A 27,447-nucleotide genomic window follows, 5' to 3' on the forward strand; every position below is an offset into this window, starting at 1 on the left:
TTAGAAAAATACCTCACAATGCTTTGTTTGTGTACTAAGTTCAGTGATGGTGATAATACAATTTGGACAGTTTAAGTATTCTTGAAACTTTACCCAAAGTGGCACACAAAATAATCTTACTTTTTTTTTCAAAGACAGAACAATTTCACAGCACATTCAATTTGAAGATAGACATTATATTTGAATTGGAAGTGAGGCTTGACTTACTCTGTCCAAATTCTAATGCATCAGTCATTGGTGTGAAGCTAATAATGAAAGAAGCAGAGGAGGCTTTCATTTCTATGGAGACAAACTGACAGAGAAGCCAGATTACTCTTTTCTTCCTGAACTAAGAACTGCTTTTGTTAGAAAACAAAATAATGTATTTTATTTACTTGAATACTGCTTTAAAAAGTTATTAATTCCTCTTTTATAAGAGGTATTAGAAATTAAAACTCAACTAGATTTCTAATCCAAAATACATTTATCTTTGGAAAGCAAGGTAACCGTTGTAAAAACATTGTATTAAGAGAATAAAATGCAGTGACCTGAAATATGGGTGAACATATTCACACATGATAGTGTAAATAAATATACAGAACCACTCAAATACACATTTATAAAGAGAATGGCAAAGTACCTAAAATAGCATTTTTACATATAAAATTTTTATATTAAAATATTGCTCATAAGAGGTGATATGAATTCCATTTCCCTCTTAAAAATTATCTCTAGTAGTTTAGACTAAGGAGTTAATCTGTTGTTTTGACAGGTGAATTACATTAAAATGTTTAATAAAATGACACTGTAACAGTATATTTAAGTAGTCACATGTGATAAAATTTGTTTAGTAATTCTGGGAAAAAAAGAGTCCCCAAATGAGCCAAAATGATTAGCCCTAGAAGACTAGAGTATAGTGATCTGCTTTATTTGACAAAGATGTTAAATACTGCCTTATGTTTGGCAAATTTAATGACCATAAAAAAATGGACCGCAACTTTCTTCAAACTTCTTCAAAGTTTGCATGTCTGGGAGACCAATAAAGGGTAGGGCATACAAAGTAAGTCTGTTTAGGTCAGTTGTTTATGGGTAGGTGGGACTTCATTCCTGTTCGCCCTACTTGCAGACATGGTAACTTAGAATAGTTCTTCAGAAGCTGTTCGATGGCAACGTGGCGGACATGGAGCTGTGAGGCCAAAGAATCTTTTTCTTGCACTTGGTGTGTTAACTCTTCAAAAACTTCTGTAAAAGATTTAAAAACTTTCATTTTTAGTATGCAGAAAGCCGGTGCTATGATTTATATTTCAAGAACTCTAACTGAAATCTATGCATTGGGCAAAGAGTCACAATGAAACTGATTTGACACCAAGGAAACAGTTCTGTTCTCTACAAAGCATATCAGTTCTGATCATCCTAGGCATCTGTATACTTTACATAGCCAAATGGAATTTGGCTCTTCTCCATCAAGTGACTACAGAGATACACAGCAAAAATGGTGGTTGCTACTGTAGCTGAGCTACTTTTCTCAATCAGAATCTATAAACAGATTCAATTAGTATATAATGTGATTTATGGACAAGAAGTGCCTGTTAGTATTCAGGTCTGGAACCCCCTCTAAGAGGCTTTGGAATCAGACTACCAAGAGTTTTGAATCCTTATTCCTACTCTTACGTGCCTCAGGCAAGCAACTTTTGGTTTCAATTTCCTTTTCTGTGTAACATTAATAATGATAGTAAGCACTTCACCAGGCTACTGTAAAAATTAAATGAGATCATATTTGTAAAGTACTCATAAATTTCTACTACAACTATTATTGTGATTATTTTTATTATTCTGAGAGGCTGTGTGGTTAAGCTTTGGAGTTTAAATCCTTGATCTGCTACTGATTGGATGCATGATCTCTGTAGGCAACTTAACATCTCTGAAGTACCATTTTCTCATCTAAAAGGAAATAAATTTAAAAGGAGACAACTGGGGAATCTGAACATTAAATGTTAGTGTTCGCATTATACTTGATGATGTTAAGGAATTATTAACTTTAAATGGTGTGATAATGAGACTGTGACTATTTTTTAAAGTTATCTTTTAGAGGAAATCCTTAACTATCTATGGACAAAAAACAATGTGTTAGCTAGGATTTGTTTGAAAATAATCCATGCTACGGGTAGTGCAATGGGAATGGATGCAAGTAGAGATGATTATTATTATGCCTTTGTTAACAGTTGAAGCTGGTGAAGATGGCTTAAAGGGTTCACTATACTAGTCTCACCACTTTTATGTATGTTTGAAATTGTTTATAATTTAACAAAAAAGACCAATATCACATGCCTTAAAGAACTGTTTGGGAGGACTCCCACATAGTGCCTGGTGCAATAGTGGGTAGTCAATAAAATGTCAGTAAGAGGTTGTAGTTTCCATTTTCACTTAGAAAAGAAAAATGTGGCCGGGCACAGTGGCTCACACCTGTAATGCCAGCTCTTTGGGAGGTTGAGGCAGGAGGACTGTTTGAGCCCAGGAGCTCAAGATCAGCCTGGGCAACATGATGAAACCCCGTCCCTATAAAAAAATACAAAATTAGCTGGGTGTAATGGCGCACGATGACAGTAAGTCCCAGCTACTCGGGAGGACCACCACTGCACTCCAGCTAGGGTGATAAAGCAAGATTCTGTCGCAAAAAAAAAAAAAAAAAAAAAAAAAAAGGAAAAATGTACTTCCTCTGCAATTGAAAGTTGTTTCTTATTCTTTTTGCTCTGGAAACTCTAACAGGTTAGAATATCTCATTTCCAAATTTAAATGTAGATAAAGCCAATGGTGTCCTATCATAGGTGATTTTCTATGTCAAAATTTTTCACACACAAAAAAGCATTGACAGTGATTCTTACCCTGGATTTGCTGTAGGAGCTTTGCATTCAGTTGCTCTACCTCACCAAGAGTCATCGAATTCACTGAAACATGAAAATGTATTCACTATTACCACAACAACCTAGGAAAACATGCTGCTTACATCACCAACACAATATCCTGTTTTTAAAAATCAGCACTTAACTGCCAACACAACATTCAGCAGTACTCCAGTATTCAACCATGAACGCTGTTAAGTGTGGAGTAGAAGTTTTCAAACCCTGACCACAACCCATGGTAAGAAAATTTTAATTTTTATTCTTTTTTGAGATAGGGTCTCACTTTGTCACCCAGGTGGGAATGCAGTGGTGCGATCAATGGCTCACTGTTGCCTCAACCTCCTGGGCTCAAGTGATTCCTCTCACCTCAGCCTCCCTAGGAGCTGGAACCATAAGCATGTGCCACCACACCTAATTTTTTTATTTTTTGTAGAGACGGGGTCTCCCTGTGTTGTCTAGGCTGGTCTTGAACTCTGGGCTCCAGTGATCCTCTCACCTTGACCTCCCAAAGTGCTGGGATTATAGGTGTGAGCCATTGTGCCTGGCCAGAAACATATTTTTTATCACTCCCAGTACATCACCACCCTCCAATGAAACAAAAGTTTCACCAAAAAATAGTAGTAAGTCCAATGAATTCTGATATCTCCTATTCTGTTTCAGTTTTTAAAAAGTGTTAATCACTACCCATTAAGCTTATTTTGATTAAGCATTACACAGTTTATAACCTGCAGTTTGAAAAATCAATTTGTCTATCTAGATATACAATCTTAAATAATTCACATTTAGAATCAAGAAATTGTATAACAAGATACCAGAGGTCCCTTCTGGCTCTGAAAACATGATTTCAAGACAATTTAAATCACCTCAGCTTCTGTAAATTTTTGTAGAAATAGATGTAGAGAGAATGAGTCACCTTTTCTAACTTTACAGTAAGTGCACACATTACCTTTGGCCTTTAGTAAAATGTCAGATTTTTGCTTCTGAAATGCCACCACCAGTCAATTAGTCTTGCAGGGATCAGCAACATGACAATGTGTATTAGCCAACAGACGAAGCTGTACTTCTAAAACTATACGAGTCCTAGATGCTCCAATTCACAGTTTGTTGATTCCATTTAGTGTAATCATTTTAAATGGCAAAACAAACATAGAAATTGCTTAACTTCAATGCTTAGAAGACAGAATCCCAGTGAATGAAAAATTTTAAGATGTCTTATTTTTGCTAAGGTGAACCTGTTAAATACAATGTTTCCCAAATCTATGATTCCACAGCAAAATTCTTGACCCATTACACATCTATACAAATGTACAAAAATCCCAAACCACCCAACTTTTACTTTTCTCCCCATTTTACTTACATTCTTCTCTGCTGTAATGTGGATACTGGGTCTGGACATTAGCCTCCGGACTAGAGATTGTCTCTTCTTTTTTCTGGGCCTGGTTGTGACTATGAGGCCACAATACACTGTTATGACATAAAGTGGCACCTGAATCTTGTAACATAGCAAGTCCAAAGTCTGTATTTTCCCTCTGCTCCAAAATTCTTTGTGTACAGTTAGAGATGCCACATGCACTTCCATCTATCCATTTTGCAGAATATTTTGGTACTTGGGAGTCAAACTGTGGGAGTAATTTTTCTTCTGGCTTATGCCTGAAATTAAACAGATGATGCTGGGGGTTTTTAGAACATTCAGAATCTGAATCCAGATCCTTATTTTGTGCATACTGCACAATCCAGTTTATCTTCTTACTCAAAATGGTTTTAACTTCTTCATAAGTACTTTTTGAAAGCTTAGATCGAGGACAACCCTGGTTTGCAATTAAATGGTATTTTTCAAAGCAGTCTTTATGGCCCCTTAATGATTTGGTGTGCAAGAGATCAGACTTTGGTACCCCTATGGAAAAAAAAGAGAAACAAAAGACTTGAGAAATTTTGTTTTCTGTAAGTCATTTTAAGAACATACAAATCTTAGTAAAATCACAGAGTCCCTGATAGTCTGTGAATTAGAGGAAAAATGCTAAAGAATATTAGTATTAGTATACAATGTGGCTTAATAATTTCTGCTTCAATTTAATATTCAGTAATATTAAATTCTTATGGATAGCAAAATCTTTCTAAGAACTGAATTATTCAATTTTAATCCTAGTCCAGAGATGTTACTGCACAATATAAAAAATATACTACTGAACCCAGCAATTTACCTTTACAGATTTTTGGCCTTTACATTATAGTGCTTTCTTCATGAAACCTTCTGAAGTACACACTTGCAAAAATATCTATAATATTATAAGGTTCAATAACAGAAATACTCAACAAGTTTTCCTCCCTAAAACACAGTAAATCATGTTCTTAAATTATGTTATGTTTATTGGAAAAAAAAAAAAATCAGAACCAGAAAAATGCAAATAAATAAGTCAAAAATTCAATAAGCTATTTACATTTATTTTTTGAGAAAATCAAAGCATCTAACATTTTTCACATTTCCATTTTATAGTTACTAAAACCTTATCAAGATAATTTTATTTTCTAAAAGAAATGCATTATACACATTTTTCATATAGCAGTAAATTCAATCTGCCAAGATCCAACAGCCAGTAATTCCTCAACTCACAAATGTTCATTATATACTATAAATAACAGAAATATTATTTTTATATCTTTCAACTTAGTAGAGTGTAAGTATGCTACCTCAATTGTTTTTTAAAAATATAAAAATTATAAAAATATAAAACATTTTCAAATATCTAATACATTTCAAAATACAGAATATATTCACACATTTTTATAAGTTCAAGCCATATTATTAAAGTCAAACAGCGCTTCTTTTATACTGAAGGTGAATTAGGAGTGTGGACCCGAAAATTTATGTCTGCCAGAACTAACCAGTTTAAATCTGCTTAGCTTTTTAAATGGAGTAAGCGGAGAGCCACTCAGGAGCTAGTTTAAAAAAAAGTTTTAGCTGATTCATCAGAAAAAAATACATTTCATAATTCATCCTTTGCTTTGAAAATTGAACTCATAGTTATTTTATTTGAACTCCAAAGTCTGGCTAAAAGAAAGATAATGAAACATTTGTACTTTAATGGTATGACATAAAGTATTAACATACTTGTGAATATTAATGTTTTTAAAAATATATATAATATCAGCCAATGGTGGGACTTGAGGAGACTGTCAAAACCAAGTGTTAAATTGGTTATCAGTTCCCTCAACAGTTACTGTAAGCTATGTGAACACACCTCTAAAACACATTAATATTATAAGCACATGTAAACAACTGCTCTCATGAGGTAAACTCAAGTATCTGAGCGTTGTTTCTTCCAATGAGCACAAACATTGCTAGAAACTTAAAAAGAATTTAATATACATTTTATTTATCACTTTGCTCCTTGTACTGCAATTGTGAGCATGTATACATTTCTACCAGTTATTATCTGATTAGGTCAAATTTCCAGCAACATTAGAATATGTAAATTATAAATCTCAAAGCTTTATTTGATAATAGAGTATACATCTTTAAAAATGGGAAATTGACATAAAAAGGAAGCTCACAAGCCCTGCTTTATTAAAAGTTTTATTATTACGCATTTTAGATAAGAAGACAAAACAGTAGTTATCACAAGTTATACACCAAAGGAAAAATGGTTCCATTCTGCTATCTGATTCCAATGCTTAGTTTTCTGGGAAACACTGGTATGCAGAGAGAACCTGAAGCTTGCCTATTACTAACTGGAACATTTATTAAAGAGCTCCCCTACCCTCTGCAAACTCTTTTAGGTCTTGTTGCCAACAGATGGTTAGCTAATCCCTCAAAACTGTAAATGGTCTCATTGTCAGTGCACTGCCTCAGCTCTATGTAGCAATGAAATTCTTTAGCATATAAAAAAGGTTGTGAACTAGGCTATGGAAAGTAATTAATATTTATTGTTAAATTTTGTGGAGTTTTTAGTATTTATACAGAAACTCCAGAAATTATATTAAAACAAGTTGAAAAAGTAATTACATTAAATAACTAATTTTCTGATGTACTAGAGTACATAGTTCTAGAGAGCTACAACAACAGGTCAATATAATAGATATCTATTTGAAGAATAATGAGGACTTGTAAAGTTTATCTACTGTTTCTTCTTAATGATTCATGTAATATAATTTCCACTTAGATGTACCTATTGGCTCCTTGAACTCACCTTACTGAACATTTAACTCCTTTATCTCTCTCACCACACAACTCCACAGCTGATCCCCTTAATGAATCTGGCATCACCAACTGCTCAAGGAAGAAACCTGGGTGTCCTCCTTGAAAGCTCTTCACTCCCTGCAATCCCAGAGGTTTTGCTGACCGTCTTGACAGATTTCTCCCCCATAAAATCCAGCACCTACAACATCTGAAATCCTTCTGCTTCACTCCAGCACCACTCCCACTACAAATGTGGGTCATGATCATCATCACCTCCTGTCTAGTTCTCATTTCCCCTAAGAAGCCTTATCTAACCCAAACATCTGGGTTAGTTTATCACACTAGATTTTACAATTGCCTCTTTCGTGGCCTGTATCTCCCGACAAAATGTAGGTTCTGTGAAAAATACGGACCATGTCTATCTTACTCGTATATTCTCAGTGTCAAAATGCCTGGCACATAGTGGGTACTCAAAAGTAGTTAAATGCATAAAAGAAAATTAAAAATATATTTTAAAACACCAAAAACAAATCAATTATCACTCAAGGTCCCTTGCAAGGTCCCTCCTAGCAAGGGAACTAGAATTTGCATTCTGCCAGGCTGCGCAGCGGGTAATTAAAGGCATCTTTCAGTGAAGTTACTCCTATATTTAGTCTAATGGGCTATTAGTCTAAAGAACATATCAGTGGCACTGATACAGAAATGGCATTCCTGTGGCATCATTCAATCTGTCAAAGAAAATAATGAATTTCTACTCAAATATATATTTTTAAATAGAAATTTACATACAGAAAATATACAAGAAGATGGTTTTATGTTAACTGTAGCTCATTCATCTAGATATATACCTCTAATTTCTTTAGTTACATCAGTCATACTAAAATTTAAAAACCTGACTGAGTTTTAAAGTTCAATTAGAAACATTTGTTTTATAAACATATTTTAAAATATCCTGTGCGGCAGTAGCATAGGAAACAAAAACTTCTGTAATACACTGACTACTTCATATACTTGAAAAAAATGACTTTTTAATCTAGAAAATAATGTGAGTAGCTCACTTAATTTGCATCAGTAATATACATATCATTTTATAAACTCTTGAAGTGATTTGTTTTTTCTACCTCATCAGTTCAAATTATTATAGCAGAAACAACCATTGCTATTTCAAGAGATCCCAGTGAGTTTCCCAACTGACTTTTCAATTTTAACTGCATTATAAGCGTAAACAGCTCTGAGCACTAATTTGTTTCCTAAGCAGCTTTTGAAAGGGAATAAATCTAAATGCAACACAATCAGTTGATACTTTTGAGGAGCTGAGTTATAAGAATTTCCAAACCAGTTCAACCAAGATTGTACTACAACTTGCTTGCTAATAAAAATTTTGAAGGCCAACGTAATTAACTTCCTATTATAAAAACATCTTTAAGATACTTCAAAGATACCCATGTCACTTTTTTTTTAAATCATAAAGTCATTATTAGAGAACCAAGACCTTAATTGGCAACCAGAAGTCTTAATCTTATTTTTTTTTAAAGTATGCGTTTCTTAGCAGATATTGGAGAGGATGTGGAGAAATAGGAACGCTTTTACACTGTTGGTGGGATTGTAAATTAGTCCAACCATTGTGGAAGACAGTGTTGTGATTCCTCAAGGATCTAGAACTAGAAATACCATTTGACCCAGCAATCTCATTACTGGGTATATACCCAAAGGATTAAAAATCATTCTACTATAAAGACACATGCACACGTTATGTTTACTGCAGCACTACTCACAATAGCAAAGACATGGAACCAACACAAATGCCCATGAAAGACAGACTGGATAAAGAAAACGTGGTACACATACACCATGGAATATTATGCAGCCATAAAAAAGGATGAGTTCATGTCTAACACAGGAACAGAAAACCAAACACCATATGTTCTTATTCATAAGTGGGAGTTGAACAATGAGAACACATGGACACATGGAAGGGAACATCACACACTGGGGCCTGTCGGGAAGTAGGGGGCTAGGAACATCACAAACTGGGGCCTGTCGGGGGGTGGGGGGCTAGGGGAGGGATAGCATTAGGAGAAATACCTAATGTAGGTGATGGGTTGATAGGTGCAGCAAACCACCATGGCATGTGTATACCTATGTAACCTGCACGTTCTGCACATGTATCCCAGAACTTAAAGTATTAAAAAAAAAAAAAAAGTATGGGTTTCTTCTCGTTAGTGGCTATTTAGAAATATATATAGGCTATATTTCTGTATGAATAGTAGTATTTTAAAAAGCTGTTCCTATTCAATAATTTTATTTTTCTTTTATCTTTTCCCATTTTATCTGAGTTTTTATACTATTATTCTATACTTTGAAACCCTCCCTCTAACCCATCTGGCATGCTATCCCCACCTCTATCCTTTAAGTTACTCTTTAAAATTGCTTTAAGAAAACTTGGTTAAATCCATCCTAAAAGTGCAAAGACTACTCAAATGTTTAGATGTTTAGCTCTAGTTACCATCATTACTCTTATTTTTTTGAGACGGAGTCTCGCCTTGTTGCCCAGGCTGGAGTGCAGTGGTACAATCTCAGCTCACTGCAACCTCTGCCTCCTGGGTTCAAGCAATCATCATACCCCAGCCCTCCAAGTAGCTGGGACTATAGGCACACACCACCACACCTGGTTAATTTTTGTGTTTTTAGTAGAGATGGAGTTTCACCATGTTAGTCAGGCTGGTCTCAAACTCCCAACCTCAGGTGATCCACCTGCCTCAGCCTAGCGAAGTGCTGGGATTACATGTGGCATGTAATCCTGGGATCACAGTGGCGTGAGCCACTGTGCCTGGCCCACTGTTACTCTTTTAAAAGAATGATTAGGTTGTACTTAATTCGCCAATTGTAGGATCAATTTTTTTTTCTAACAAAAATAATACTCCAAATGGCACTAAAAAAATAACCACAAATATCAAAATGCTTAAAGTTCTACCACGTACCATGATCCTCTGCTTTTACCCCTAGCCTCTTGAAGAAGACTTGATTTATAACTTGGTAGTAATGAGTAAGCTAGGCAATCTTTTCCTGATGATTCACCAGCTGGTCCTGTCAAATAGCACTGTCTCTCAGCTGTCTACTCTGATGCTGAATGCCTTTATACTTCACACATTCTTGAATCATGTCATCTGACTCCCTTACACTTTCTGTGGTCAATTAGACTATATTTTGAATTTGATTACATATTCCATTTCCCAACCAAAGGACTGGCTTTACATAATTTGGTACTCCACAAGGAGAGCAAATATAATACAACCATCAGTGGATGTGAAGTTGTAATATGCAGTATCACATCAGTAGGTGATTGGAAAGCACTAAGAAAGCAAGCACTCCAACTTTTACCTCAAACTTAGAGCAGAATTAGGGAACTGGGAGTATGGGTTTGCTAAATGGTGGGTTTATGTGTTCTTTCTTAATGTTTAAATAAGGCAAAAAAATTAATTTTCCAGTTAATATGCTGTGAAAAAATTTTAAGCACATTGCCTTAAAACATGATAAATGTATTTGTGCAACAATACATGCAGTATTGCTTCAAAATATTTTTTGGCCAGGTGTGGTGGCTCATGGCTATAATCCCAGCACTTTGGGAGGCCAAGCCAGGGGCCTGCTTGACCCCAGGAGTTCGAGAGTTGTCTGGGCAACATGGTGAAACCTGGTCTCTAGAAAAAATACAAAAATTAGCCCAGCATGGTGCATGCACCTGTAGTCCCAGCTACTTAGGTGGGAGGATCGCTTGGGCCAGTGAGGCGCAGGCTGCACAGAGCCGCGACTGCGCCTCTACATTCCATCTAGCCTGGGCAACAGAGTGAGACCCTGTGCCTTAAAAAAAAGAAAAAAAAGTTTTTTATGGAGGTTCACATTTGGCGCAGCCCAAATAATTTTCCGAGATTAAAGGTGTTTTTCTTTTTGTGATGATCTTATCCTGGATGCTAAGAAACGTAGTATAGGTACTTGAATATGTATGTGTTGTCCATATTAAGTAACAGTAATCTTGTGCTTCTTTAAGCAAGTGTTCACTGTAAAAATGGGAGGGTAGCCAAATTCCATCTTATTAGGAAAGACAATAGATTAAAATGTTACTTGTTTTTGAGGCGCAGACAACCATTCCTGATAAAAGGAATAAAGGAAAAGCCCTGTGGGTAGAAGTGGCACTCCCACGGGCTGACAGCTGGATCCATACTGCAGGTTAAGTTCTGTTTAGCCCACAAATATTTTAAAGAGAAAAATTAAAAACAAAATGAGAGGATCTGGCAGGAACTGGCTGCTGAACTGGGTATGTACTCTTCAATTCCAAATAGTTCTTATTATTTCCTTAATGAAAGCACTTGTACCTGTGACCCTGCAGGCTCCAAATCCATGTCCGGTCACCTGTACTGTACTGAGACTAGGCTGGATTGCTGCAGTGTAAATACTACTTGCCCCAGTGATGGTTTCGTGCTCAATTCGACTAGACTACTATGCATTTGATGAGCAAGCAGCAGCCAAGCCATAATTCAAGAAGTTATTACCATTATATCTATTGCCAAGCACTGCCACTGAGTGGGAGGATGCTCAGTTTGTCTATCCTATCATGTGACCAAGGCAGAAGATTAGACTAAAAGTGGGAAGGCAAGGATGAATAGTTGGAGTATCTACTCCCCACAAAAGGACAGGCTTCTGCCTCTTAAAATTTTTTTTTTTTTTTTTTTTTTTTTTTTTTTTGAGATGGAGTCTCGCTCTGTGGCCCAGGCTGGAGTGCAGTGGCGCAATCTTGGCTCACTGCAAGCTCCGCCTCCCGGGTTCACGCCATTCTCCTGCCTCAGCCTCTCCGAGTAGCTGGGACTACAGGAGCCCGCCACCACGCTCGGCTAATTTTTTGTATTTTTTTTAGAAGAGACGGGGTTTCACCGTGGTCTTGATATCCTGACCTCGTGATCCACCCGCCGCGGCCTCCCAAAGTGCTGGGATTACAAGCGTGAGCCACCGCGCCTGGCCTAAAATTTTTTATCAGTTGTCCTAGGTGCCTTAGAAAGTACTGTGATAAAGAGTACCTCATTTCCTCGTCCTCATGCCTTTAGCTAACTCAGGAGCCACTTAAATAACTAAATAGAGTCTGCCATATTCAAAGTACGCAACATACCATTTAAAAGTAAAAGGTAACTGCTTATCTCTGCCTTGGCAGCCGATGGAATATTGGCAACCACATGAAGCCAACATATAGATGGGTTCAGAAACTTGCTTTCCCACATTTTGAGAATTACTGCCCTAAAGAAAGATTTATCAACAGGTGGCCTTTAGATGGCAGATTTCAGCTTAGAGATGTGCATGCCATTTTAAAGTTCCTGTGTGCTAAGGATTAAAGCAGTTAATCAAAGCAGCTTAATCTAATAAATGAATTGTAAAGGAAAATTTCAATGAGCTAAGAGTTCAGAGAGACAATGATAAACCTCACCCTCAACCAAGGAGACCAGAGCAGAACTGAGATCTTTTACTGATAGATGTATACATTGCAAATGACTTTTCAAAAATAAAACATCTCTCCGTGAATTCTACTTTTTTATTCTAACAGTTGGAAAGTTGGGGAAACACACATACATAACAACTGTTTATTACTAAAAAGGCACAAAACTAATCCAAACTCAATTCTACTCCTTAATGTAGCTAGCTGTTTTTTAACAGCAATGCTCAACAACTTTCTGTGATGATGGACAAGTTGTATGTATAACTGAGCTATGCAATAAGGTAGCCAGTAGCCACAAATCGCTATTTAGCATCTGAAATGTAGCTAGTCTGACTGAAGAACTAGTTTTAATTTTAATTTAAATGAATTCAATGTGGCTAGGCTACTGAATTGGACAAGGCAGCTTGTCCACAGGTAACTAAGCAAAAGGGTACTTGGAAAGAGAACATGGATACAAGCTATCACCATTTCTTTTAAAACCGTACATATATATGTGTGTGTGTATATATATATATATGTATACGTGTATATATATATATATATATATATATATATATATATATTTATTTGTTTATTTTAGATGGAGTTTTGCTTTTGTCACCCAGGCTGGAGTGCAATGGCGCGATCTCGGCTCACTGCAACCTCTGCCTCCCAGGTTCAAGCAATTCTCCTGCCTCAGCCTCCCGGGCATCCGGGATTACAGGCACCCACCACCACACATGGGTAGTTTTTGTAAACTACTAAACTCCCAGTATTTTTAGTAAAGACAGGGTTTCACCATGTTGGCCAGGCTGGTCTCAAACTCCTGATCTCAGTTGATCCACCCACCTCGGCCTCCCAAAGTGCTGGGATTACAGGCGTGAGCCACCATGCCCAGCCAGTGTACTGATATATTAATATGGGATATTATACTCACAATAGCACGATATAGAAAGGTAAATTTGTTTTTCTGGTAAAACAAATCAAATTTGGACTATAAGGTTTAATTAACATTATGTTAGAAAAAATTTTAAGCCAATAATTCAATGGACCCAAGTAACCCTCTACTTGTTCCATATTCCCCTAAAGGATTTAAGTGAATGTACTGATATTTATTCTTAAAAAATTTTTGTGCATGAAATTGTCATAACACACCTAAAAAGCTATTCAAATTAACTGTAACTGAATTACTAGTTTTAAATATCCACTTACATGGGGCATACGGAGACAACAACTTACAGCAAAACAAAAACAACAAAGTTTCCTAATGATAGACAAGGTTAAAAAGATGTTACTTAAACAAGATAGCCTTAAAAATGCCTTCATAATAATAACCAGATGAATGAAGGCACACTATTATGACAAAGCAAATTTAGGGTTTGAAAGCAAGAAATGTGATAACTCTGTGTCTTTGCCCTTCATCTCCTGAACTGCCACCTGCTCAACTTAAGTTCTAACTGAGAAAGTGATCTATTTTCTTAGAAACAAGACGTCAGACTTTGAAAATTACAGTAACACGAACCTGTTTTATTGCCTAGATAGGTAGGTGATTGCTGGTGAGAGCAAAAGAGGGTGGCAAATTAGAGGGCATGAAGAATAGCTGGGAGGAGAAATAACAGACCCTAAATGAACTGCTCTTTAAAGAACTGTGGCTTAAGGAAAAAAGGGAAAAGTTTTTTTCCCTGACTTTTCCTTTTAAAATGGGGGACATGAACATTTCTGATATGCTAATCATTCTTTTGGCCAATCTGCCAGGTTACATAGAAAATAACTGTAGGTTGCCAAGCTGATGAGCTGGTAAAAAAAAAAAAAAAAAAAAAAAAAAAAAAAAAAAAAAAAAAAAAAAAAAACGGAGGAGAGGGTAAATAGATGAATTAAGAGGGGGAGGCTGGGCACAGTGGCTCATGCCTGTAATCCCAACACTTTGGGAGGCCAAGGCAGGTGGATCACCCTGAGATAAGGAGTTTGAGATCAGCCTGGCCAACATGGTGAAATCCCATCTCTACTAAAAATATAAAAATGAGCTGGGCGTGGTGGCAGGTACCTGTAATCGCAGCTACTCGGGAGGCTGAGGCAGGAGAATCACTTGAACCCGGGAGGCAGAGGTTGCAGTGAGCCAAGATCCTGTCACTGGTCACTGCACTCCAGCCTGGGCAACAGAACAAGGCTCCATCTCAAAAAAAAGAAAGAGTGAGAGGCAGAAAAGACAGAGGCTGTAAGAAGTGTGAAAGAAATTAAATTGGTCCATATTCACCCTCAATTGAGAACTGAGATTTCCCAGAATATCTATGACTGATATTTATCTAATACAATTTTGTTAATAAATAACCTAATAATCTAATAATAATAATAATAATCTAAAACTGACTTTTCTGGAGAACTTTCTAATATGTAGGAATTATATTTTATCTATACTGTATTTATTCTACTGTGTAGTAGAAATAAAATTGATATGGTTTCGATTTGTGTTCCCACCCAAATATCACGTCAAATTGTAATACGCAATGTTGGAGGAGGGCGCTGGTAGGAGGTGACTGGATCATGGGAGCAAACTTCCCCCTTGCTGTTCTCATGATAGTGAATCTCACAAAATCTGATCGTTCAAAAGCGTGTAACACCTCCCCCTTCTCTCTTACTCCTTCTCCAGCCATGTAAGATGTGCCTGCTTCCCCTTCACCTTCTGTCATGATTATAAGTTTTCTGAGGCCTCCCGAGCTATGCTTCCTATACAGCCTGCGGAACCGTGACCCAATCTCAGGTAGTTCTTTATAGCAATGCAAGAACCAATACAGAAAATCGGTACTGGGAATGGGGCATTGCTATAAAGATATCTGAAAATGTGGAAGCGACTTTGGAACTGGATAATGCGCAGAGGTTGGAACAGTTTGGAGGGCTCAGAAGAAGACAGGATGATAAGGCAAAGTTCGGAACTTACTAGACACTTGTTAAATTGTTGTGCCCAAAATGCTGACAGTGATATGGACAATGAAGTCCAAGTTGTCTCAGATGGAGATGATAAATTTATTGGGAACTGGAGTAAAGGTCACTCTTGCTATGCTTTATTAAAGAGACTGGTGGCACTGTACCCCTGGTCAAGGGATCTGTGGACCTTTGAACTTGAGAGTGATGATTTAGGCTATCTGGTGGAAGAAATTTCTCAGCGGTAAAGTGTTCAAGATGTGGCCTGGCTGCTTCTAACAGAGTATGGTCATAAATGTGAATGAAGAGATGATCTGAAACTGGAACTTATATTTAAAAAGGAAGTAGAGTATAAGACTTCAGAAAATTTGCAGCCTGACCATGTGGTAGAAAAGAAAAGCCCATTTTTGGGGAGGAATTCAAGCCAGCTGCAGTAAAGAGGAGCTGAATAGCCAAGACAATGGGGAAAATGCCTTGAAGGCATTTCAGAGACCTTTGTTGCAGCCCTTCCCATCACAGGCCCAGAGGCCTAGGAGGAAAGAATGGTTTCATGGCCTGGGCCCAGGGCCCTGCTGCCCTGTATAACCTTGAGACACTGCTCATGTCCCAGCCACTTCAGTTCCAGCCATGGCTAAAAAGGCCCAGGATATGTCTCAGGCCTCTGCTCCAGAGAGTGCAAGCTGTAAGCCTTGGGGTCTTCCACGTGGTGTTAACCCTACAGGTGTGCAGAGGGCAAGAGTTGAGGCTTGGGAGCCTCTACCTAGATTTCAGAGGATGTATGGAAATGCCTGGATGTCCAGGCAGAAGTCTGCTTACAGGGGTGGAGCCCTCATGGAGAACCTCTACTAAGGCAGTGCAAATGGGAAATGTGGGGTTGGAGCCCCCACAAAGAGGCCCCACTGTGGCACTGCCTAGTGGAGCTGTGGGAAGAGGATCACCGTACTCCAGACTCCAGAATGCTAGATTCACTGACAGCTTTCACTGTGCACCTGGAAAAGCTGCAGGCACATAACCCCAGTCTGTGATGTAACCTCACTGTATCTTGGAAGTAACTAACTTGTTTTTTAGAGGCTTATAGACAGAAAGGACTTGCTTTGTCTCAGATGAGACTTTGGACTGTGGACTTTTGAATTGATGCTAAAATGAGTTAAGTCTATGAGGGACTGTCGATAAAGGATGATTGTATTTTCCAATACGAGAAGGACATGAGATTTGGGAGGGGCCAGGAACAGAATGATATGGTTTGGATTTGTCCCCACCCAAATCTCAGGTTAAACTGTAATCCCCAATATTGGAGGAGGGGCTTGGTGGGAGGTGATTAGATCATGGGGCGGACGTCCCCCTTGCAGTTCTCATGATAGTGAGTTCTCACAAGATATGGTTGTTTAAAAGTATGTAGCACCTTCTTCTCTCTCTCTTCCTCCTTCTTTGGCCATTAAGACATTCCTTCACCTTCTGGTATAATTGTTACATTTTCTGTGGCCTCCCCAGCCATGCTTCCTGTACAGCCTGCAGAGCTGTGAGAAAATTAAACCTCTTTCTTCATAAATTACCCAGTCTCAGGTAGTTCTTTACAGCAATGTGAGAACTAATACAATAATGAAAATGTGGATTTATCAGGATAAATGGAAAACAATTAGTTCAGCCAAATTAACATGGTCAAAATTATGAAGGATATTAAGTAAATGTCCTCAGAGTAAACAGTAATATAAAAACTTTGAAGTATTTTCTACTGTCCAAAATACTTAAAGATACTGAAGATCCTCTTTAATATTTGAAGACAGCAGTATAAAAGTATGAATGAAGGAGTATTCCATGTTAATCTTGAAACACTCCTCCCAAATAACACAACCAGATTTCCTCAATGTATGGGCTCTAATTTTCAAAACAGAGTAGCAATTATCATTCATTAAGTTCATGGTAGATATTATTCCACCAGTAATACGTTTAGGACAGATATTAAAAATGTCATTAAGTATATTTGTATAGCACTTCAGAAACTGGAAGGTGCTTTTAGTGTCTATTATTATACTTCATAGTGGCAAATAATCCTGTATTACATTCCAATATGCCATACAATTTATTTATTCTATTGTCTTTTTCCTCCTCTCATGTAAGCCTCATATGTTGGGGATTTGTTTATTTTTGCTAACTCCATTATCTCTAGCTACTAGAGAATTTCTGACACTTAGTGGTTGCTCAGTTAGTATTTACTGAAGGAATATGTTTAAAATTATGGTGAAATCAACCACAGAGCTTTCATTTTGAGATTCAGATTTATGGGTACACACAAATCATCATTTTGCCTTACTGTTGTACAATTCAAGACAGTAAGAGCAAAGAGCTACCAGAAATAGATATATTAATTGAAAATTATTTATAAAGAAGAGACACTGTCCCCTTGTTAAAACGATAAATCCAAAGCTCAGAGTTTAATGGGTTTATTCTCCTTATCAGATTCTTAACAGATGGTATGACAAATTGAATTAGAATAATTTAAATTCACTCCAACCAGAACTGTGGTTAACATTTTGATAACTCTGCAACTTTACTTAGCTACTTTGATTTCAATCACTCATACATTTTTCATGTCTTGCCTTATTTAAAATTCACATTTAATGCTCATTTCCCATAATATGGTGATTAAATGTAACAGCAAAATCACCTTCCAACCTCTAAAATGCTATACAAATATAATTATATTGTTTTTAATTTATATTCAGTAATAAACATTGAAAAAATTTTAAGTTTTAATTTTGAACTGTAAACAGAGGAACAGTATTTCTAAATATGTTCTAAATATTTCTAAAATGTTCTATTGACATAGTTAAGTTTAATGCTCATTATCTTCTAAAATTCAGAAACTAGGAAGCTCAACATTAATGAACACTTTCTTTTCTCTCTGGTTGTCCCAGCATCAGCTATTGAGGCTGATAAGCAAAAGGGAGCTGCTACGCAATTTCAGGATTGGTGCTGACATCTTCACCTGTGCTCACACTGTCTGCTTCCACTTACCCATAATCCTGTTCTCTCTCCTGAAAGAAAGGCTAATCAGGATAAATATGCTAGTCTGCTTTACTTGGATGGTGGAAGGACAGAGAGCAGTGTTAGAATCACTGTTTCACTACCAGCTGACATCCGCATACTTCTGGGTAAGGTCCAGCAACAAGACTGTCTTGTGTGTCCTTTTTCTTCCTAGTTCCTCCCATCTGATTAACACCAATCCAATAAAAATTTCTCAAAACTATATTATGTTGGCATATTACTGTTTAGATTACGATCTATATGGAAATTGCATCATTCCACTCTCTTAGGTCATCAGAAATGTGTATTTTTGGCTATTCCACAGAATGTGTATTCATTAAATATCATGAGTAGAAATTATTTAAAAATTAAGCATGTCTTAGGACCCAAACTTTAGTCCTTGCTTGAATATTCACATTTGTGTAATTCATTTCCAATCTTGCCTAAAAGTTACTTAATAGCTCCTAAATTCCCAAGAGTCCATGTCATTTTCTTTGGAAGCAGAAATTTAAGCACCTGGACATTTTGGAATCAGAGACCCTGGGTCTCTAACCTTTGTGATTTTTGGAATAGTTACCCAGACTCTCTACTCACTTTCCTTATTCATCAAACTGGGATAACACAGAACCTACTTCATATAGTTGTATTAAGAATAAAATTTTAAACTGCATGTAAAGTGTACAATACCTGGTAAATAATATCCAACTATTATTTAGATAAGAGACTTACCTAAAAGCATAAATTCCCTAAATATCTACTGAGCATAAGGTGGACTAGTTTCTTCCAACTACAGGGTGACACTTCACTTCCGCTAGAGTAGAGATAAATCTATCTTTGTCTTCTTTCTTTACAGGCCATTATTATTTGCATGTAATAAGAAAAATTACACTTTTAGTGTCTATTATACTTCATAAAGGCAAATAATCCTTTCTGGACAGGTGATGTCTCTTTATTAGTTTTTCAGTAACAGTTATTGTAAGTTATTTCAACATAAAAACTGTATCTTTGAGAATATTTTTGATCCAAGTAGTAAAGACGTTCAATTTAGATTTAAGTTGTTTTCATATATCTCATAAAACATTTCTTTTCATCTGTCAGACTATTGGGATAAATGAACTATGACTCTGAACCAGAAAGTCATTTCTATGTATTCTAATAAATCATTTTAATTTGTAATTATGATATTCTTATTAATAGGATATTCTGGCTTATATACTCTGCTTGTTTTCAACTTTAAATCACTGATTTAAAATAACATTTTTTTTTTGAGATGGAGTCTCGCTCTGTCGCCCAGGCTGGAGTGCAGTGGTGCAATCTCGGCTCACTGCAAGCTCCGCCTCCCGGGTTCACGCCATTCTCCTGCCTCAGCCTCCTGAGTAGCTGGGACTACAGACGCCCGCCACCACACCCGGCTAATTTTTTTTTTTGTATTTTTAGTAGAGATGGGGTTTCACAGTGGTCTCGATCTCCTGACCTCATGATCCGCCTGCCTCAGCCTCCCAAAGTGCTGGGAGTACAAGCGTGAGCCACCGCGCCCGGCCATAACATATTTTTATCACTGACTCAAAAAGCACTCAAGATCATCATTATGAACATATATACTCCTCTGTTGCAGAGGAAGTATCTTCACAACCAAAATTTAAGTGTGATCTAAATTTTAAACGCACCCTAGACACCCTAATAAAGTTAGGCGGGAGGAAAAAAAAATGAGGCTACCATCAACAGGACAGGGATGAGTCTGGAAACTGGCTCCTCATATATGGGTTGTTAGTTAAATCACAAGTCTTTACCAGATATTGTTAGCCTAGTTTCAATGATTTTTCTTTAAAAATATTCTACTATTTAAACTTATCACCAATTAAGCCTACTTTTACTCTCACCTATCCCTACTCCTGTTCAAATAAAGTATTACTACCAGAGCCATTTTTAAAGTGTTCAAACTAAGTGATATTAAAAGGAAGTTAAGAAAAAAAAAACAACCTTAAGCCTTTATTTTCAAGTTGCTATGGTGTGAACGTGTCCCTCAAAGTTCATGTTTTGGAAACAATCCTTAAAGCAACAGTGTTGGGAGGGGTCTAATAGGTGATTAGGTAATGAGGGCTCTGACCAAATGAATGAAGCAATGTCATTATCGTAGGAGTGGGTTAGTTATCTTGAGATAACTTTCGTAAGAAACCACTGTTGGCCAGGCGCGGTGGCTCACGCCTGTAATCCCAGCACTTCGGGAGGCCGAGGTGGGTGCACCACGAGGTCAGCAAATTGAGACCATCCTGGCTAACATGGTGAAACCCCGTCTCTGCTAAAAATATAAAAAAATTAGCCAGGCATGGTGGCGGGCGCCTGTAGTCCCAGCTACTCAGGAGGCTGAAGCAAGAGAATGGTGTGAACCTGGGAGGTGGAGCTTGCAGTGAGGCGAGATTGCACCACTGCACTCCAGCCTGGGTGACAGAGCGAGACTCCATCTTGGAAAAAAAACAAAAAAAAACAAAAAAAACCACTTTTAACATAAAAGTGAGTTTAGCTCTCTCTTGACTTCCTGCCTTCTGCCATGGGATGATGCAGCATGAAGACCCTTGCCCAAATGCAGGGCCCTCAACCTCCGGAACTAAGAAATAAATCTGTGTTCTTTATAAATTACCCAGTCTCAGCTATTCTGTTATAGCAGCTCAAAATAGACTAAGATAAGAATATTAAAGATCACCAAGCTAAAGTTCAGAATTCCCATTAGGCTTTATACTTCAAAGTGCAACTTTTAGTTAATACATGATGTTTGCCATTACAGGATGGGAAATGAGAAAGAGGCTAATGCCAGATTGAATTAGCTCTTTACAGCTTCCTGATCACGAGTGGTGGGGCCCCTTACTTAAGTGGAAAAAAGTTAGTGTGTCAGAAGCAGGACATAGAGGAACAGTTTATGTCCTCTTCGAGTAATAAACAACGAGTTCTAACTTCCAAACCAAATCAAGAATTTCATATTGAGATTCAAATTGTTCCCTGACTACTGACCACAAACAGTATATGGTAAAGACATGGAGAATCAAGGAACAGTAAGATTAAACGTAGGCACTAATTCACCTACAACTTAACCAAGATTACAGATTTTTCCTGCTGGAAAGATTGCTAAGGAGCTGACTTTGGGTCTCCTTCTAGAATGGTTCTAGAAAGAACTAATTGAAAGTAGTCCAAGAGGCACTACAGAGAGAGCAGCCAGATACATACTTACTCATCAACTAGCAAGGTCAACTTACACTGAAAACTTTGTTTAGTACAGATTGAGTATCTCTTATCTGAAATACTTGAGACCAGAACTGTTTCCAATTTCAGATTTTAGAATATTTGTATTATACTTACTGGTTGAGGATTCCAAATAACAAAAATCTAAAATCTAAAATGCTCCAATGAGCATCTCCTTTGAGCATCATGTAGGTGTTCAAAAAGTTTTAGATTTTCGATTTTGAATGCTCAACCTGTATAACAGGAATTGGTCCAATCTCATAAAAAAGTTTTAGCCAGGTGTAAGGTGATGCACACCTGTAATCTCAGCTTCCTGGGAGACTGAGGTGGGAGAACTGCTCGAGGTCAGCCTAAGCAACATAGTGAAACCCTTATTTTAATAAAATAAAGGAAAAAAAGCTAAACTAAGCTAAGCTAGCTTAAAAAAAAGGGGTTTTTCTCTATGGAAAAGAAAGCAAGCCAATTATAGGAAGAGAGAAATGCTCTAAGAATTATTTGTACACTATTTTGGTACAAGATGAAAACTGATAGTATGAACCAACAGTATTGAAACCCTGGATCTTTTCCTGCTCAGGTCTCACTTTGGGCTTTGTTACCTTACAGTTGAGTTTCATTACTAGCTCCTAACCACCCTGTGCTGCCTTCCTCTTTGCCATTCCTTAGGGAATGGTAGTGAGTTGGTCATTAAATATCTTTAGAGATTTTAGCAATTTGAACTATGATGCATTTTAGAGTATTTGGTCACTAATATGTATGAAAAAGTTCATAGTGTCTTAGGGTCAAGGCTGTAAGTATTTAGGAAGTTTATGCATCTGTCTCCTAATCTGAGAAGTAGACAATTTATTTTAATGGTGTATTAGTCCATTCTTGCATTACTATAAAGAAATACCAGAGACAGGGTAATTTATAAAGAAAAGAGGTTTAACTGGCTCACAATTCCGCAGGCTGTACAATAAGCACCGTAGCATCAGCTTCTGCGGAGGCCTCAGGGAACTTACAATCAGGGCAGAAGGCAAAGAAGGAGCCAGCATCTCAATTGGCTAGAGAGTAGGAGGAAGAGAGTGAGGGGGGGAGGTGCTACACATTTTTAAACAACCAGATCTCACGATAACTCAGTCACTGACTATCATGAGAACAGCACTGAGGGGATGGTGCTAACCCATTCATGTGAATTCCACCTCCACGATCCGATCACCTAATAGCAGTCTCTGCCTAGGACACTGGGGATTACATTTCAACATGAGATTTGGGTGGGGACACAAATCCAAACCATATCAAATGGTGAAGCATAGGTTAAAAAAAAGTCAACCTTGTGAACATTTAAAAATATCTGAGTCCTCAAAGTGTGTTTCTCAGGTCCTTAAAGCATATCACCTGTGGCTTGGAAGTATATAAAATTTAGGCTCCTCTTTCCTTTTCATTATTGTAAAGTCAGAGAAAAAGCCAACTTAGAGCCATGCCCACAATACAAAATCTGTTCAACAAGATTAGATTGTCTTTTGTTATTTCTTCCTTCCTTTGTCTTCATTTTATAAATGTATGCATGCACACAGCTTTTAAACAAGAGGCTAGTTGATTAGGAAACCAGTGTTGATTTGATGTAAGCAACAATCCAAAAAGTAGAAAATTCTATTATTGTTTACTACAAATGTATGTACTCAAAACTAGCTTAATTGTTATTATTCCTCAAGAGAATTTATTTTTACTCAGCCTCTTCTCAGAGAAGAGTGCTTTAGACCAAAGTTAGCAATTATAAAGCTAAGAAATCAGGCAACTGCAATACTACCAAACTACAAAAAAATTTACACTAAATTAGTAAAGTTAAATGTCATTTTTAAAAAGCCCCTCTTACATTCTAGTCTATTGACAGGCATTGTGTTGGGAACTTGGTAGAGGAAAGAAAGCTTCAAAAACATTTTAAAAGATTTACCGACAACAAATATACCTTGTTATTTTTCTAGTATGTAATTATTATGACTTTTTTCCGCCACTGATTTCTAAAGACCTGTATACTGATATAAAAACTAAAATTTTGTGCAATTCAAGATGCTCGTTTCCCTCTTTTCTAAAATAATTTTTTTTTTTTTTGAGACGGAGTTTCGCTCTTGTTGCCCAGGATGGAGTGCGATGGCACAATCTCACCTCACTGCAACCTCCACCTCCTGGGTTCAAGCAATTTTCTTGCCTCAGCCTCCTGAGTAGCTGAGATTACAGGCATGTGCCACCACGCCTGGTTAATTTTGTATTTTTAGTAGAGACGGGGTTTCTCCATGTTGGTCAGGCTGGTCCCAAACTCCCAACCTCAGGTGATCCACCTGCCTTGGCCTCCCAAAGTGTTGGGATTACAGGCGTGAGCTACTACACCAGTCTACAATAATCTTCTATCAAACAAAAAAGTTGTAATACACTAGCTGATCACTGTAGTGAAAATGAAAATGTGTATTTGTGAGAGCTGAGAACTGACACCAGATAGAGAAGAAATTATTTGATTCCAATTTTTCTTACAAAGATTAAATTGGGATTTTAATATATGAAACCCTGAATATACATAGAGTATTAAATGAAATAGTTCTAATTCAAATTGAGAATTGTCTTTTACACTGAAGGGAACTATGATTTCAAAAACAAAGGATTTATTCCATGCTTACATGCTGAGATATTATCAGAGCTGAAATGTTGAGATGTACGGTACCTGAGGTAATATTTGTATATTCTCCATATAATGACTGAGAACCAATTAAAAGGCTTATTTTAAAAAGCTAGAAAAGCAATTACGAAAATTTAGGTTTCTGTGGAAAAATTCGATCATGGCATGAACTCCGTTAATGATGATTTGCCAGCAAACACTGGTTAGAAAAAGCTGGCTGAGAGAATAGCAAGGATAACCAATTAGGATTAGAACATCAGCCCTATTGATATAAAATAACTATTGACAGTAGATCAATGGTATTAAGATCACATATACTAGAACCAGACTGCCAGGCTTTAAAGTCCAGGACCGTCAATTATGAGCTGTGTGACTTCAAACTGTATTTCTTAGGTCTCCAAGGTTCAGTTCTATCACATTTAAAATAGAAAATGACAGTAGTCATTCCAAAGCTATCTTGAGTTAAATAAGACAATCCATATAAGGGGTGTAGCACAGTGCCTGGCACATAACACCAGCTTGCCATCACCACTACAGCAACCCCGGGCAGTCCAACTTTTTGGCTGTTTCCTTAAAGGTAAAATACAGGGTTTGGACTAGATAATTTCTAATGTCTTTACCCATCTAAAATTAAAATTCTACAATGTATCAACAATATACAAGCCAACTCTATTTCCAAAGAACATAAATTTGGATTTTCACCCTAGCATGATTTAAGTACTGTAAAAGAAACTTATTTTTAAGATATCCTTTTATTTTTATTTATTTTTTTAGAGATGGGGTCTTGCTATGTAGCCCAAACTGGACTTGAACTCCTAGGCTCAAGCAATCCTCTCACCTTAACCTCTGGAGTAGCTGAGATTGTAGGAATACACCAACTGTTCCTGTTATGTCATCTTTTGAAATTAGCTATAATCACTACATTTATTAAAGCCAAAGTTATAGATATTCTATGTAATCCACAAGAAATCCATAATCTTCCATCACATACTGTTTGGTGACCATAATAATTTCTGAATAACAAGTCCTAACAGGAATTTCAAGGTATATAATCCCCCACTATATTTTTTTAAACAATAAGAACATTTCATACCCCATACTTAGCAAATAGAAAATAAAGATCATGAAAAACTTCAAATATATAATACAGAAAAAAGGAAAGAACTATTTTGAAATTGTCCAAAATCTAGAGGTTTAATAAAGTCTCTCTACTGATATGTTACAACTCAAAACGCAAATTACAGGCCAAATTTTTTTTTGCAGGAATATTAAGGATTTTTTTTTAGTATGACTCATAAATATCTAAACCAAAAATCAATTTTAATATGACAACACTAACTGCACCAATCCAAATAAATCCTTCCAATAGGGCTTTTTTCTTGGGTTTCTTTTTGGATTTGGAGAATTTTTCTTCATGTATCTTAGGGACATTATTAAAAGAATTTTAAAAACCTTTTCAGTTTTTAAAAATTACTAACAGTGTGTGTGATCACTGAAAAGAGGTTAATCTAAAAATTTTAAAGTATTTTTCCAGATAATAAGATCATACTGGTGAGAAAAGAGTTCGAGCTCATCTCACTCAAATACTTGCATAACAGGCTCGAAAGAATAAAAAAATTGTTGTTACTTCTTAATATGAAAAACACACACGTCTGTTAAAATCTGACAATTCAATAAGCTCTCAAACCAGAAAACACGTTTCCCAGTCAACACTCATACTTATTTCTGTATTAGGAAAAATGGGGTTGTTGCAGGGGTCTTTTAGAAAAAAAGATTTCTCTTAAATTTGTAACTGTTAACTGCACCTTCATTTCCAGAAACCTTATCTTTAACAAATCTCTACACTATTCATACTTAGCACAATTTCCAATCATTGAAGATATTTTAGTTTTACCTTACAATCAGTATAAAGCAGCTATGTTAAATTCATTCCATAAGATCAAAACTATACTGTGTCCTTACCCTCAATATTTAGCTCAAAACAAATGTGGCAGAAGGAGAGTGTTTCTTTGTCTGTTCCCAGTTTACAAACACTGCAAATGTTGTCATCATTCAAATCAATGTTTACAAACTGCTCCTCTTCGTTCATAGTGCCCCTATTAAGAAACAGAAAAGGAAAGTTACACCATTTCAAGAACCTGCCTTTGGAGTAGTTCCCTTTACTGGGAACTTCTAGGAAATAAGGAAGCTGTTCAGCTCATCTGAAGCAAAAGCTCCATCAAACAAGCATCGCCATACTTGCACTTCAACATTGCACTTTTCCTGTGGAAAGACACAAAAGTAGTAAAACTTAAGGCCAGGCCATAGGTGACACCATGTCCTATAGTTGATTGGGTTAAGGGCACCTGAAAGAAAGAGGTTTTCGGGCATTCTAGTCCTCCTCCTTCGTCCCCCAACCTCGAATAATCAGAGAGCTTAGCAGCGAGGCCTTTTCAGCTATCAGGTTCTGTCAACCTAGTTAACGCTGTGAGAAACAGGAAAAACGACCTGCACGGGACATTGCTTTGCTAACTTCATTGGGGGAACCTCAGATGCGCCTCGCGAACTCGGAGTTGCGAAGCTTCGCATCGAACGGAGGTCGGTGGCAGCAAAACGCACGTGGGTACCGAATACCCGGGGAGAGCGTCCCGCCGTGTCCGGGGCAACTACACCGAAGGCCGAGCGGTGGCTTCACGGTACCGGCCGGGCACCGCCGGAGGGGCCCAAGCCGGAGCTGGGAGAGCCGCGGCATCCTGGAGCCTGGCGGGCGGGAGAGCCTCGTCCCATCGCTCCGGGATTCCTCCCAGAGGGAAGAACGCGTCCAAGGGCCACGGCGGCCGGTCCGCCCAGCCTCAGCGTCTCGGGGAGGCGGGTCCTGGCCCGGCCTTCGGCGTTGGGGGCGCGCGGCCGCCCCCAGAGAGTCGCGGACCCAAGACCGTCTCTCCGTCGGTCTGTCCGTCGGGGCGCCTGGAGCGCAGCAGCGCGAGGGGCCACGGGGCTTGGAACTCGAAGGAGGCGGGACGATGGGACTGGGGGTCGGGGCTCAGGTGGGATGGGAGCAGGGCTGAGGGGTCTTTACCGTCCAGCTCCGCGGGCCACCACCGCCGTTCCGCGCGGCTCGGGTTCCTCC

At 37.6% G+C, this 27,447-nt stretch overlaps 1 protein-coding gene across 1 annotated transcript; it reads right to left on the reverse strand.

The window, feature by feature from the left end:
- Positions 1 to 933: 933 nt before the first annotated feature.
- Positions 934 to 27,447, reverse strand: C25H21orf91 (chromosome 25 C21orf91 homolog). Its single transcript, XM_003263790.4, has 5 exons — positions 27,397 to 27,447; positions 26,301 to 26,434; positions 4,237 to 4,773; positions 2,862 to 2,924; positions 934 to 1,221 (listed from the first exon to the last, which is right to left on the reverse strand). Exons 2-5 carry the CDS (start codon positions 26,425 to 26,427, stop codon positions 1,055 to 1,057), a joined length of 894 nt encoding a protein of 297 aa, XP_003263838.1. The 5' UTR covers positions 26,428 to 26,434; positions 27,397 to 27,447; the 3' UTR covers positions 934 to 1,054.

The sequence above is a fragment of the Nomascus leucogenys genome, chromosome 25 (genome assembly GCF_006542625.1).
Source record: "Nomascus leucogenys isolate Asia chromosome 25, Asia_NLE_v1, whole genome shotgun sequence".
NCBI classification, from domain to species: Eukaryota; Metazoa; Chordata; class Mammalia; order Primates; family Hylobatidae; genus Nomascus; species Nomascus leucogenys.